The 13,667-nt window shown below is 42.3% G+C and overlaps 2 protein-coding genes across 6 annotated transcripts in view; both read left to right on the forward strand.

Annotated features, from left to right (window-relative positions):
• The first annotated feature begins 152 nt into the window (after positions 1-152).
• On the forward strand, positions 153-5,731 carry rab12 (RAB12, member RAS oncogene family). The gene is made up of 6 exons (XM_088312175.1): positions 153-547; positions 1,476-1,536; positions 2,654-2,792; positions 3,572-3,661; positions 3,782-3,886; positions 4,279-5,731. Exons 1-6 carry the CDS (start codon positions 319-321, stop codon positions 4,384-4,386), a joined length of 732 nt encoding a protein of 243 aa, XP_088168301.1. The 5' UTR covers positions 153-318; the 3' UTR covers positions 4,387-5,731.
• An 890-nt stretch (positions 5,732-6,621) lies between these two features.
• mtcl1 (microtubule crosslinking factor 1) overlaps positions 6,622-13,667 on the forward strand; it is a 28,202-nt gene continuing 21,156 nt past the window's right edge. For all 5 annotated transcript variants that reach the window (XM_088311129.1, XM_088311131.1, XM_088311133.1 and 2 more), the window contains exons 1-3: positions 6,622-7,735; positions 10,903-11,127; positions 11,383-11,541. In XM_088311129.1, coding sequence (XP_088167255.1) covers positions 7,040-7,735; positions 10,903-11,127; positions 11,383-11,541 — 1,080 coding nt within the window. In that variant the 5' untranslated portion in view covers positions 6,622-7,039. The remainder of the gene's footprint in view (positions 7,736-10,902; positions 11,128-11,382; positions 11,542-13,667) is intronic.

Below are 13,667 nucleotides of genomic sequence, written 5' to 3' on the forward strand. Positions count from 1 at the left end.
TTCAACATGGCTGTGAATAAATATGTAACTGAGTCTGATTAACATTACATGTAAGCATACTTGAATTCCTCGATATTTCTTGAAAATACGTTTTTATAAAATATTTAATTATGCTTTAGAAAATTTCCGCCGGAAGCGGATATAGTTTGGAAGACCTAATGACGTCACCGCCTTTTGGCGTCTAATGGCTGGACAACAACAATCCTCAGGGCGAAGCAAACTTTTCCATACTTCCCGGGGGACTGAATAAATTTGTCCCTAATAAAAAGTTTCAAAGTTGTGTTTTTTCAACTTTTAATCTCAAATGTGGAGCCGCTGATGGATCCTCGATATGACATCCCGCGGAGGGCCGTCGGTGTCAGCGGCGGGAGCTCTTCGAACTCGTCGCCCGCTTTGGGGGCTCAATCTCGCCGCAGGAAGATGCCGCCCAGACCCGCTGACTTTAAGCTTCAAATCATCATTATCGGCTCCCGTGGCGTGGGTAAAACGAGCCTAATGGAGCGATACACCGACGCTACCTTCAGCGAGGCCTGCAAGTCCACCGTAGGTGAGGGGCAAAAAAAAAAGAAGTCACCTTCTTTAGGTGACTTCTTGATTTTAATCACGATTTACAGTATTAGGGCTCCGTTTATCACCCCGTACAAGACTATGAACAGGGCTTTGCCTATTACAAGCAACAACGAATTATTCCCAAAAGTAGTCGTCCTCTATTTCCTTGGGGAGGGGGAATTTCGAAATAAATCAAATTTCAATGTTATGTTTACTAATTGGGTCAAGTTAGTATCTCTTAGTTAGCCAACCGGGTTAACTAACAGTAGTGCAAAATATTCGAGCAAAAGCCAATTTAAACCGTTTTTACTTCGATAATATTATTTCTCGTTGTGTTCTATTATTCCCCACTCCGTCGCGTTACATTTGTTTCATGTGACTTGCTGAATGTTTAATCGTAATTTAATAATAACGGAATAAAGATGACTGAATGTGGCCAGCAGAAGGCGTTACATCCTCAAGTGTGTCTATCTCATCTTGAGGGATGTAATTAGCTAATAAAGGCAATAAAGGAATGTTTTTATAGTGTTACATTTATTGCTTCTAGTGAGTTCGTCACCACTGTAGTGAAATAAAATTATCCCACACTATGACGTTTATTTTGAGCGTTATCATGTTGACGTTGACACTCATATTTTCTGTTCCTGGTTTGTTGTTTTGAGCAAAACAACTCAGCAGTCAGTCATCAGGGTCCAATCCCAAAATAGTCGCACGTATGCGGACAGCTGCCATCATGACAGAGCTACATTTTCTGTCCTGCCATTCTATACCACACACCGAGAATCATTGTAATCATGATTAAAAAGTGGAGACTTCCAAGTTGTAGCATGTTGGTACCTCAAAACACATGTTTCTCAAATAAATTGTAATACTTGTGAATTGTAAGTTAAGATAACCACTGCAAATGCTGTTTTTCTTCCTCCTAGGAGTTGATTTCAAAATCAAGACAGTGGAGCTGAGGGGGAAGAAGATCCGGCTGCAGATCTGGTAGGCGCATGTTTTTCAACGCCATTCGTCTTGTGCATGTTTTATCTGTGTGTGTCACATGCTCTAACACATCACTACTGCCTCAATGCATGCTACTGCCACACATGCGGCTCCTTATCATCATACTATACTATATTCTAGCCGCATGGGATGCAACAGATGCAACTCATTGTGTCACGTGTACATTTTCTTTTGTTACTATCTTGTATGTAATAGTCATGGAAAATCCATGTATAGTTTTATTCATTTCTAAATCACAAAGATGTAGCACTGCAAAGATATATCATATTGTATATACAGTAGTGCCTTGAAATGTGAGTGAATGTTTAGAGTTTTGGTCGCAAAAGAAATTCAGCTCTTATCTCAAGGCACCATTTATTTGTTGTGTACTGCCGGACTACTCGGTAATGACCACCTTGCACAATCTCGAAATTGGGAGTGTGCTTGATGTTGCATGTGTTGCCGGTGTCTCCCTCCCTTGTGTCATTAACACATCTTTTCCTGTCAGCTAACACCCACCCCAGCACGCCCACCCCCACCACTGCACCCCTCCCCCACCTTCTATGTGCGCTTTGTCATGTTGAAGAGCTTCCATCACAGCCGCGTCCACACCGCCATTTTTACGAGAGTGGCGACGCCATCTAGTATCTCTGCCCCCACTGTGACTCGGGGGGGGTGGCCGCAGGTACAGTAACCCGTGAAGGCCGTGCCATATGATGCGTCCTCATTTTGAAGGGGGCATATCATGGAATATGTATTTTTTAGTTTATAGTATCGGCTGCCACAAGTGTGAGATTTAACCATACATTATTGAAAGTGTGTCTGTGAGCGAGCTGTTTTGCACTACCGACCAAACTTTGTGTAACAGTGAGACTAATTTGGGATTAGTTTGGGTATTTTGACAGGCAGGTCACAGACACATTAGACCTGTTTTAAATAGTAATAAATGACATAATATGTCTCCTTTAAAAGTGCACACTTTGAGTTGAAGCTTGATTGACAAGACGCTGTGCACCTGTCAACACACTGTCGCTAATTGATTTCACAAGGCTGTATGAACGCTCTCCTTGTTGAGCCCAGTGTGAATTATGACTCAATTTCCGTATTAATGTGAAAGGGACACAGCTGGGCAGGAGCGATTCAACAGCATCACATCGGCGTACTACCGCGGCGCCAAGGGAATCGTGCTGGTCTACGATATCACCAAGCAGGAGACTTTTGACGACCTTCCCAAGTGGATGAAGATGATTGACAAGGTTGCAGAATACACTTCCCACTTCATGAGTAGTATCCAAATTACGAATGTCGGTTACCTTAATCATCAGCCATAAAATGAGGGATAATATTGAAAGGGGGAAAAAAATCTGGTAAATTTGTGACAATTCTTGAACACTCCAAATTTACTCTAAGTAATTGTGTAATTTATAGAGACATGGAGTTCAGGAACATTTTGTATGGTCATAATCAAATGGATTCAAAAATATTACATGAGTTTACATTAGAATATCAAATTTGCTCAAATGTTGAAAATGAAGACAAATTAGGGTAAAAAATGTATCCCAAAACGAATAAGTTATAACAAATACTGTCAGTATTGAAAATTCTTAAAAATGAAAACAAATATTTAATGTACTTTGATTCTAAATAATTACTGCAATAATTGAAGTGGTATTAAATTATATCAAAGTTGTTTACCCCCAAAAATAATTTATACCAAAAATCTACCAGGGTATCAAACAATTATTATAATTAAAAATAATAAAACTGTATTTTAAATATTTACAACAAAATAGTTAACTGTCATAATTAACAGAATTAAATATTCAAAATGTGAAAATCCAATTTTTCTTTCCTCCAAAAGAAAAAATAAATATCAAACTAAGAGAAAAAATAAATGTCAAATTATCATCATAATAAACATAAAATAAAACATTTTCAAATGTAAATCATCAGATCAAAATTAGCAGTTAATTAAAAATAAAATATGTCCCGCTGCTGCAAATGAACTATGTCTCTTCTTCGCTTTGTGCCTCAGTATGCCTCCGAGGAGGCGGAGCTCCTCCTGGTGGGCAACAAGATGGATTGCGAGAGCGATCGCGTCATCTCAAGACAACAAGGAGAGAGAGTGAGTGTTTAGAAACTAACTAGTGACCCTTTTAGGTTTTTTTTTGGGGGGGGGTGGTTGTTTGTTCGCGACACTCATGAGATATTAACGTGGGCGTTTGTGTCTCTGTGTGTGTCACAGTTTTCCTCTCGGATAAGTGGCATGCGTTTCTGTGAGACGAGCGCCAAGGATAACTGTAACGTGGATGAGATTTTCCTCAAGCTTGTGGACGACATTCTCAGCAAGGTGGGCATATATCGTGATGCGCAATCCAAAGTCAAGGAGACTTGAGCCTCCGAGAACTCCAGTAGGATAACTCAGTTTCTGTCATCTTGCAGGAGAGTAGTTTTATGGCTGCAATAAAATTGGGGGACTTATATCTTGGTGATTTATATGCTAACGATGACTTCATCTGGATGCTTGTTTTTACAGAAATAGTCCAACAAATAAAAATCCAGTTTCTTCTAAATGATAAATGAAGTGCACTTACATAACGCTTCATCTTCATCTTTTTTTTATTTTATTTTTTTATGTCGCTCATGTTTTTTTCCATTTTTGTCAGCAGTTTGACCTTGGCTGTGTTTAGTTGTTACTATTTCTGTTTCGGGTAATCGTTTTCTCTTTTTGCGTCCCTCCAGATGCCGCTTGAGGTTCCCAACAAGGAGCTCGCTGGCAGCGTGCTGTCCTTGCAGCCTGAACCCGAAGTGCCTCCAGAGTTGCCTCCACCGCGCGTGCGCTGCTGCTGAGAGACCCCCAACGTCCTGCACCAAACCGAACCCAACACCTTACACCATTGGTAGGGAACGCCGCTTCCTCGGGAGCCATATCCTGACTGTTTTAGCTCTCTCCCTACTCCAAACACACCCGATTCAAACGATCAGCACATAAACAACCTCTGTAGAAGCCTGAAAAGATCCTGGTTATTTCAATCACGTGTGTTTGGAGTAAGGAGAGAGCTACAACAGGCAGGATGTGGCTCTCGAGGAACCGGAGTTCCCTACCGCTGCCTTACACCAACCAACTTGTCAACATCCTTCCGCACACACGTGCAGTGTGCCAAACTGACACAAGGGGGCAGCAGCGATTTGGAAATTGCAACTTCAACACCCACATCCTTCCGCCTTCACCCTGACTACCTCACCAGCTGTGCACCCACATACACACGTGCCTTTGAGGTAGCGAAACACCCCCATTTTTTAGGGCTCCTTCTCATCTTAATTTAGCTTACCTGATACCATTTTTTTGTCAGCTCGACAAAAGCACACTTTATTATATATATATTTTTAAATGCTGTAATGATGATAAAGTAGCAAGTAGGTGGTTGAGATTACGTTAATATGAAATGGTCAGAATGTTCCGGAATGTGTTTGGGAATGAAGCTGACGTGCAAAAAGTTGACGGTTATGACAGAAATATTTTTGGGGCACAGAGACAAACAGTTTTACAGTGTGTTTTTGCCTACTCTAGTATGAGCTGGCCCATAAAAAAAATTGTCTATGCACATTTGGGTCATTTTGTTATTGAACACTATTCCCTGTGACGTGGTTTCATACAAAAATAAGTTAAGCGGGGTACATACGTACCAAGAATCGGGCTAAATTTCAGCATTTTCCCTCTTTTGATCAAATTCATCTAAGGCCTCATTGTTGGATGTCATTTTATTTATTTTTTTCATTTTTGTGCGCTTCAAAACAAGTTTGTCCAAGTCGCGCACTCTGATTTGTGCGATGTGTTGTGTTGGTCATCTCAGATACACTACACATCGTAAGAGCATAATACATCTTGCAGGGTTTCTGTTGTTTTCAAAATAGCTTCAAATGTTAAAAATTGGTACATGTGTCCCCCGCTTTAGCAATATGAGTCCTATTATCCATCTCTCTACAAATGATCCGTTTTCATTTTTACATGCTTTACATTTAAGAACGCTTACAAGCATTTATTTATTTTTTTTGCCACTAACCGTTATACAGCTCCCTTGTACTGTATTTTTTTTCCTCTGGCTTATCGCTGCAATTTGAATTTCTTGCTATTTATAACTATTGTGGCATTTTTGGACTAATGAAATTAAAGATGTCTATATTTATTACCAGATTCATGCGGTCTCCATTGAGTTTGTTTAATATTGCTTACTACATTTTGCGTCTCCCTTTCAACACACGAGGATTCGTGTTGATACTCACCTTTTTATGCATGCTAACTTGTTTCTCTTGATCTTGTATGCAGATCTGCAGACAACAACAGTGCCCCCGCCATTGATTATCATCCGTTTATTACAGCAGTAAAGCAAACGTCCTGCTGATAAAGATGCAGTGTTGTGTTTACAAACCACAACATTAGGTGGCCGATCTAAAGAGAAAATTCTCCCTTTAAAAAAAATAAGAAATTGCTTTAATAATCCATTTGTTATTGCGGTTGTCGTTCTATTGTGCTGCTTCATACTGAGCCATCCTTAAAATTATGATTAATAACACTTATCTGATTCAGTCGGAACTGAAATTTGTTTACACAGCTGTTGAATATTTTATGATTTTGCTTTTTAGATTAAACTTTTTTCAGTTGCAGGATAACCTTGACTTGGATGACTGGTCATTTGAGGAATAAGGCATACATTTTTAGCAAGGAGTCATGGACATTGGTATTTTTTGACTAATATTGTGACAGAAAGTTAAAAATGACTAGAGCAATTATCTTATTAGGCTAACGATGTAGGAATTGGAAACTATCATGATTTTCGTTTCACCTGAAACAAGACAGATGTAAATTCAGATGTCCATTGAGTGTTGAATGAGTCACGTGGTTCAAGTGATTGATTTTTAAATAATAGAGAGCTGAAATCCGTATTGGAGCGTGCATCAAGTGTACGGAGCATGCGTGTGCACGAGCGCCCAGCTTCCATCCAAAACCCACGAGGTCGGCGCGCTTGTATACGTGTGTGTGCGCGTTGCAACCTGCGCATGCGCCGTGAAGCCAATCACGGGCGTCACACAACCGCAGCGATTGCGGATCTGACACGTCGAGTCACAGCCGAGAAGTAGTAGCAGAGACTCGCGACCGAGGCGAAGGGGATGGAAATGGTGACCCGGAACCGAGAGGAAGGCCAAGTGTAGCTACACTTCAGCCGCCAGCATGTCTGGCACCTGCCTGTCTCCTTCGCCCCCTAATCCGGTATGACTGCAGTCGTCCTCCGCCGCGGGGACCACAATGACACCCTGGTGAGTGAGAGAGTGAGCGCACGCTAGTGGACGCGGTACCGCGCAGGATGCTCATCTCGAACCCGATCAGGAAGACGCTCCACAACTGTTGTTACCGTCCCACGGTGCCGAGGACCGAGCGTTTCCTCCATCACCACCTTCCACCTCCTCCTCCTCCTCTTCCCCTTCCTTCTCCTCCTGCTGGTGTATGATGGAGACCTCCGATGCCTCTGCAGGCAGCGTCACCAGACCGACCCAGCCGGAGAAGAAGAGACCTAACCGGGTGCCCTCCCCGGCCAGACCTTTCTTGAAGGACGTGCACGCCCGCGCCGCGAAACCGCCGACCATCGGACCCAAATCGCCCAAACTCGGCAAGCAGCAAGCTCCGAACCGCGGCTCGAGGCGCAACATCACAGCGGCGAAAGAGAAGCCCGCCTCGGCGGCCAGGAGTAGCGCCAAGGCCGGGCTGTCCAAAAAACCCGGCAGGCTCCCCGGAGTCGAACTTAAAGCAGCCAGCAGTCCGATCCTCGCCAAAGCCAAGAAGGGGAAGCTGGTCCCGGCGTGCCCTGGACCAATCGGCCATGGCTCCCCAGTCCGGGTACCGACCGGTCTGGTCGGCCAGACCGACAGCAGTTCGGACCTGTCTGACTGCCTGTCTGAGCTGGCGCCTGTGGCCAGCAGCGACGCCGAGTCCGGTACCGGCTCCAGTGAAAAGGATCACCCGGGGGCAGAGCGTCCGTTGCGGGCAGAACCACCTGCGACGGCGACTACTCTGGTGCTTAATCCCGACCCCAAGGCTACGGTGTGTCGGGTCCGGACCGGCCCGGAGAAGAAAGCCAAAGGACCCGAGGAAGAGCTGCTGAGGGAAATCGAAGATTTGAGATCTGAGAACGATTATTTGAAGGTAAGCACGTGTGACTCTCATGTTTGCTTATTTGGATCTTAATGGGATATAGGACGGTTTTCCCGCTCACCACTCACTTGAAACTTTATTTGGTTCAACTAATACATGAAAAATATGATAAAATGACTGACATGGTCGGACAGCAAGGTGACCACAATCCACCTTGCTGTGTGACAGTTTTTTTTGCATCACCCTGCAAACAAGTGGCGATGAATGCTCCCTTTCGATTGATGCTGTCTGATTCATCAGCATCAATAAGCAGAGTTGTGTAAAATGGACTTGACTTGAATTTTGAGACAGATTATCTCACAGCAAGATGGTTGAACATTGGGAAATAAAGGGACTGTGACAGTTTGGAGAAATGAAAATGAATTTGTGTTTATAATGATTATTACATTAGGTGTTTCATAAAAATACGTTTGTTGAAAAATTCATCAAAGCTTTTTATTTCATTGAACACTGTTGCCGTGGTGACGTGCTGTTTGTCAAGAAAATGGTGTTGATTTTAATGCTTTATTATTTTATTTTATTATTCTAATGATTTATTGTTTTATAATTTGCAAGATTGATTGGCTTGACTTCTGTCATACTTAACCCAAGTAATGATGACTCATCTTGAAATTTAGAGTAGACTTGTCTTGATTTTCTTGATTTCGTCACAGTAATTTGAGACTTGGTTAAGATTTGAGACTTCCTTATGACGTAAACATGTGACTTACTCCCGCCTTTGCAGATAAAAGCATTAATACCTTTCAATCAAATGTCAGCATTCACCACAATTTTTCTGTTAGCATTAGCCTTGTGTGTGTGTGTGTGGGGGGGGGGGGGTGTGTGTGTGTGTGTCTTGGCCTTGGTGACAACATTGCGAGTAGTTAATCAGCTTTGCTTTCCGCACTAAAGCTGCCCCGTCCCTGAGGACTCGCGTGTCTCATGTGTGCTTGGGCTCAAGCGGCCTCCTGCAGGGCCAGCTGGTCCACCCCAACACACACACACCCACACACACACTACTCACTATGTGCATATATGTCCTTGACGAAACACCTTAGTAACACACACCAGCTTTAGACTCACTGGTCATAACATTATGTACATTATATTTTTTCCTAAAATTACATTTTGATCATATTGTTTGACATATTTTTAAAATAAATGGGAATGTAGGAGTTTAATATTGGAATTTCTGGGTGAAAAAAAGAAATAATGAAAAGTATTTGGATCATAGGGAAAGCTTCTTAATAGTTATGAAACATTTACTAACATTTATTTAGTCTAAAGGAACGAGATACAGTTCTTTATGCCGAGAAATATTTGGGTAAAATAAAAAAAAAAAGTTTCTTAAAATTTATGTTAAAAAATCACAAATCATAAAAAGTCATTTTAAAAATTCTTTGTTGCTTCGTTTGTGGTTGCTATACAGTATGCACGTATTATCATTTTAAAAAGTTGTGTGCAACATGAAATATTCTCCAAAATGTAACTATTTAGCTTTCCGGATATTAAATGGAAAAATGTTCAGCCTTTTGGAATCTTATGCCTACCTAACTTAAAGTGTCCTCTGAAAGAAATCAAATGATGCTTGTCGTTTTCATATTCAGGACAAAATGTGAAGTGAATTCCTCACTTTGCATCATCTTACGGATGATCGTCTCTACTTTAAATAGAGCACCGTAAACCTTTGTATTTCCTCTCAATGAATCAATAACAGCTTGTTTCTCGTAAAAGCCTCTGTCGCCAGAAGAAATTTTAAAAGGATTGTTCGTTCGTCAATGGACAGCAGACGTGCAAATTTCTTTTTTAATGAACTTTATGATGTGTTGTCCGAGCTAAGTTGCAGCTTGAGTGAGATGAAGTCGCGTCATTGATGAAGATGAAGAACATTTAGCCGCCCATCGAATCAATAATGGGAAGCGTAAGAAGGGAGAAGACAGCTCACTGTTTCGACTTCACATCATTTATTAATTACAAAGTCACCCAATATAGAGTAGACCACTGCGCTACCGTTCCACTCCGATCCTGTAGATGGCAGTAGCGAGCATCACAAAATGGCTTCCAACTTGATTAAACGTGTAATTAAAGCGGCGAAGCTATTGGAACCGACTCTTAAATGACCTTATTCATTTTAGCGAAGCCTTAAAATTATTCTACTCTGAGCCCAAAACAACAGGGTGGAGAAAAAGCTTTCGGCTTTTAGCAGGTAGGAAGCTGTGGAACTGGCTGCTTCGAATTTAAATGGTGGACTCCCCGCTCAAGTTAGCGCAAGTCCTTGAGACTTTCTTGTCCTTTCATTTTGTGTCATTTGGTAAAACTGATGTTAGGAGAAACCGCAATGCGCAGCTGTTTACATTTTGTCATGTAACGTTTGGGAACATTACACATACACTTTCACCAGGAAAATTAATTAATTTTCAGCATGTTGGCGCTCCTAAAGAAGGCGATTCTTTCGGCAGATGACGAAGAATAAACAGCAATTCCGAGAGATTAAATAACAATGAGGTGGCTCTGATCAAGTATGCAGAATTGAATCGAAATCTAGAATAGAATAGAGCGTACCTTTTGGGGATTACATGCTAATACATGCTTGTGATTAGAGAGGTCTGGTAGTGGCGCTACAGATGATGTAACTAAGCGTCTTATCTCTGTGGGATGCACCAATATTTCATGTCTCCTTTCAACATCAAACTGTGCTCCCGTGTGCAATTTCGTTTGACAGTTTGAGAATTGCTTAGTGGTAGAGTAGGAGGTTCACCACAATCTCTTAAGAAGCCGCCACATGCTCAAGGCCAGAAGGGGGGGAGAAAGTCAATGGATGAATTGGAAAAGATTCTTTGTAAAATGACGAGCTTACGACTTCTTTGTTGAGTCGACCTGTGAAGAATCATGGTGTGGGAGTGGCTGACATTGCTGTTTTTAGTTGGGATAGGAATATCAACTTCAGGACTGGTTAGAGTGATATTCACAATGAAAAACTGAACATACCGTGATACCGGCACTCTTTAATTGACATAAATAAATCACTGCTCTGTATTAAATTTAAAATATACATCCAGAGCCAAGTGACTGGGAACTGCTTCCATTGGAAACATTTTCCATATGTGCACACAATACATAGACTATCGAACTGCGAATCGTTGCTCTGTATTCACTAGAAAACACATTGCGGTTTGCAGGATGAGGCGGAGGAGCTCCGAGCGGAGATGGAGGAGCTGCGTGACACCTACATGGACGAGGAGGTGTACCAGCTGCAGGAGCTGCGGCGCGAGCTGGAGCGCTCCAACAAGAACTGCCGCATCCTGCAGTACCGCCTGAGGAAAGCCGAGCAGAAGGGCCTGCGCGCCGCTCAGACGGGACACGTGGACGGGGAGCTGCTGCGCGCTCTCGAGCAGGACCTCAAGGTGTCACAGTCTCTGTGTGTCAGTCTGTCTGGATGTGTTATGAACTTCTGGGTTCATTTATAAGTGACATGACGGTGTGTATGTCTATAAATTAGGGGTGTGCATCTCTCCAATATAAATCTATTCGATATGTATCTCGATGCGCGGGGTGAAATACGATTCAAGGACGGATCATTTTATGGTGATTTAACTAAATGAATTTGTCAGTTCTGTAAAAAAAAAAAAAAAAAAAATCATGTGATCATGTGACCTCAGGTGGCCAAAGACGTGTCGGTGCGTTTGCACAACGAGCTGGAGAGCGTGGAGGACAAGCGAAGCCGAGCAGAGGACGAGAACGAACAGTTGCGCCAGCGGATCATCGAGGTGGAGATCTCCAAGCAAGCGCTCCACAATGAGCTGGAGCGGGCCAAAGAGGTCAGCGAAAACAAAAATGGTGACGGTTGGATATAGACTAAATATTCTGCAGAAAATTATTTTTTTAGGTCATGTTTCGAGGCAGAATTCAATAATCGGTGCCCCAAAATCCCAATTAAAAAAAAAACAAAAAACAATTGACCTACAGTAGGCCGGTCACGCTCGCTATGCTGTTACCATGACAACATAGGGACAAATGACAGCAAATCGGCATGGACAGGAAGTCAGTCAGACAGTCCGCTATCAATCCTAGCCTCTAAAAAACAAGAGCCCAACACAGCTGCCCTACTTGGCACAGAAAGGACAGGTGTTTCTCAGCATGTACAGCAAGTTAGACAAGAAGAAAATAATTGTGATTTCTGCCTATAGCAACAAACGAGAGGCAAATATCTCTCTCTATTGCTACTTTTGTTGCCTCTGTCAAGGAAGCAATAGTTTTGTTCAGGTTTTTACAAGTTAGCGTATATTGGGCAGGATGATTCCGGGAAAGTGTGCAGCTTTTGGGGGTTGCTTCTCCCTTACGGTTTGTCCCAGAAAAACAAATGTTGTATCCGCGCTACCGCTTTGTGTTGCATGGTATGGACACGTGAGTCATCAACGCGATGAAAACGTGACACGACGTATACATGATGCAGACTTTGTGTTGCCTGCGGATCGCACTTTGCCCACATCTTTCGAAGTAGATTTGTGCATATGGCGCATGCAGTTGACCAAACATTCCTCAGTCCCCACGTCGACAACTTTGACAAAAAAAATTGGAGTATGTGTTGGTTATCAAACGCTGTTAGCAGAAGATGAGGGAATCTCATTGACCCAGTTAGCATGTGCTGCTGTGTGTGTGCGCGCGTACGTGTGTGTGAGACTCCGCCAATGAGTGAGGAGACTCCCTGCCGCAGTGGCACACATACACTGCATGCATCCTCCCTTTGAACATAAATACACGCCGACCATTTATAATTCAGGACGGTGCCACATCACCACATTAACTTTTTCTTGAGCTGTCTTCAGCTGGTTTATGTTCAACGATATTTTATCCCAGTGTCCTGAAGGTAGACGTAAATTCATATTAATGTCAGTGAGTCGTGTCTTTGCAGGATGACGCAAAGATCTGTTGACACGAAGGCTCGCCGGATGACATGAAATTGTCGCATTGTTTTACTTGTTGGGATTTTCAAGCTGGTTTGAAAGGTTCTCCGGCCTGACAATGTTGAGGGTTTTTTTTTCTCCTAAAATACATGCGAATGTTGGGAGATGACGTCCTGTGACTTGAAGGCTTGTTAGTGCATCACAAACTCCAGATACGATGGAAATATGTCCCAGAGTGACTGAGAATAATAGTGATGATGTCAGAGTGATAACAAGTGATTGATCTTAAAGAAAAATGTGTGTGCGTTTGAAGCGCAAGTTTTGTCAGCGACACGAGATGCTTGCCATATGTCACAGTTGGCACATTGCTGTGGCGCTCTGTTTTCCTGCTGTCCTCAGTCTCTTCAACACATATTCTGCTCATTGTAAAACAAGTGTGGAAACTCAAGTTCACAACATTTAGAGAAAAAGAATATAGCAGTTAAAAAATTATAGTTGATTAATTGATCAGGAGGGACCCCCCCCTCCTCAGTCGATGGATATAAAAAAAAAAAGTTGCTAGATATGATAATGAATTAGCAAATAACTCATTGATCCTGCTTATTGTCACGCACGGAAAAAAAAAAGATAAAAATGTCAATTTTTTTGGGTACATTTTAAATAAGAACTATAAAGAATAGTTGTCGCTGGTTGCTAAGCGACCAAAGAGGAATCGAGCAGGTGCCTTTCCACACTTGCAGCTGGGCTATATGGATTTTTCACACTTGGAATGAAAAGCCCTGACTTTACTTTTAGTGAAGAGGAATTGGACACAACGAGCCTCGGTAGACATTTTTTACTTCAGTGGAATATTTTTAAACTGTTTTTGGAGGTATTAAATGTACATGAAAAATAATGAATTTATCATATGAATTCTTGACTTAACTTTTTACTGCTGAAAAGTGCTTACGTGTGAAGTATGCTCCTTGTTCTGATTGATGCGTTCGATGCCGCTTGTTTTTCACAATTTCCCGGCAGAATCCACTGTCTCCATTTCCCGT

Source organism: Idiotropiscis lumnitzeri, chromosome 12 (genome assembly GCF_059441095.1).
Source record: "Idiotropiscis lumnitzeri isolate Australia: NSW breed Sydney's pygmy pipehorse chromosome 12, RoL_Ilum_1.0, whole genome shotgun sequence".
Classification (NCBI taxonomy): Eukaryota; Metazoa; Chordata; class Actinopteri; order Syngnathiformes; family Syngnathidae; genus Idiotropiscis; species Idiotropiscis lumnitzeri.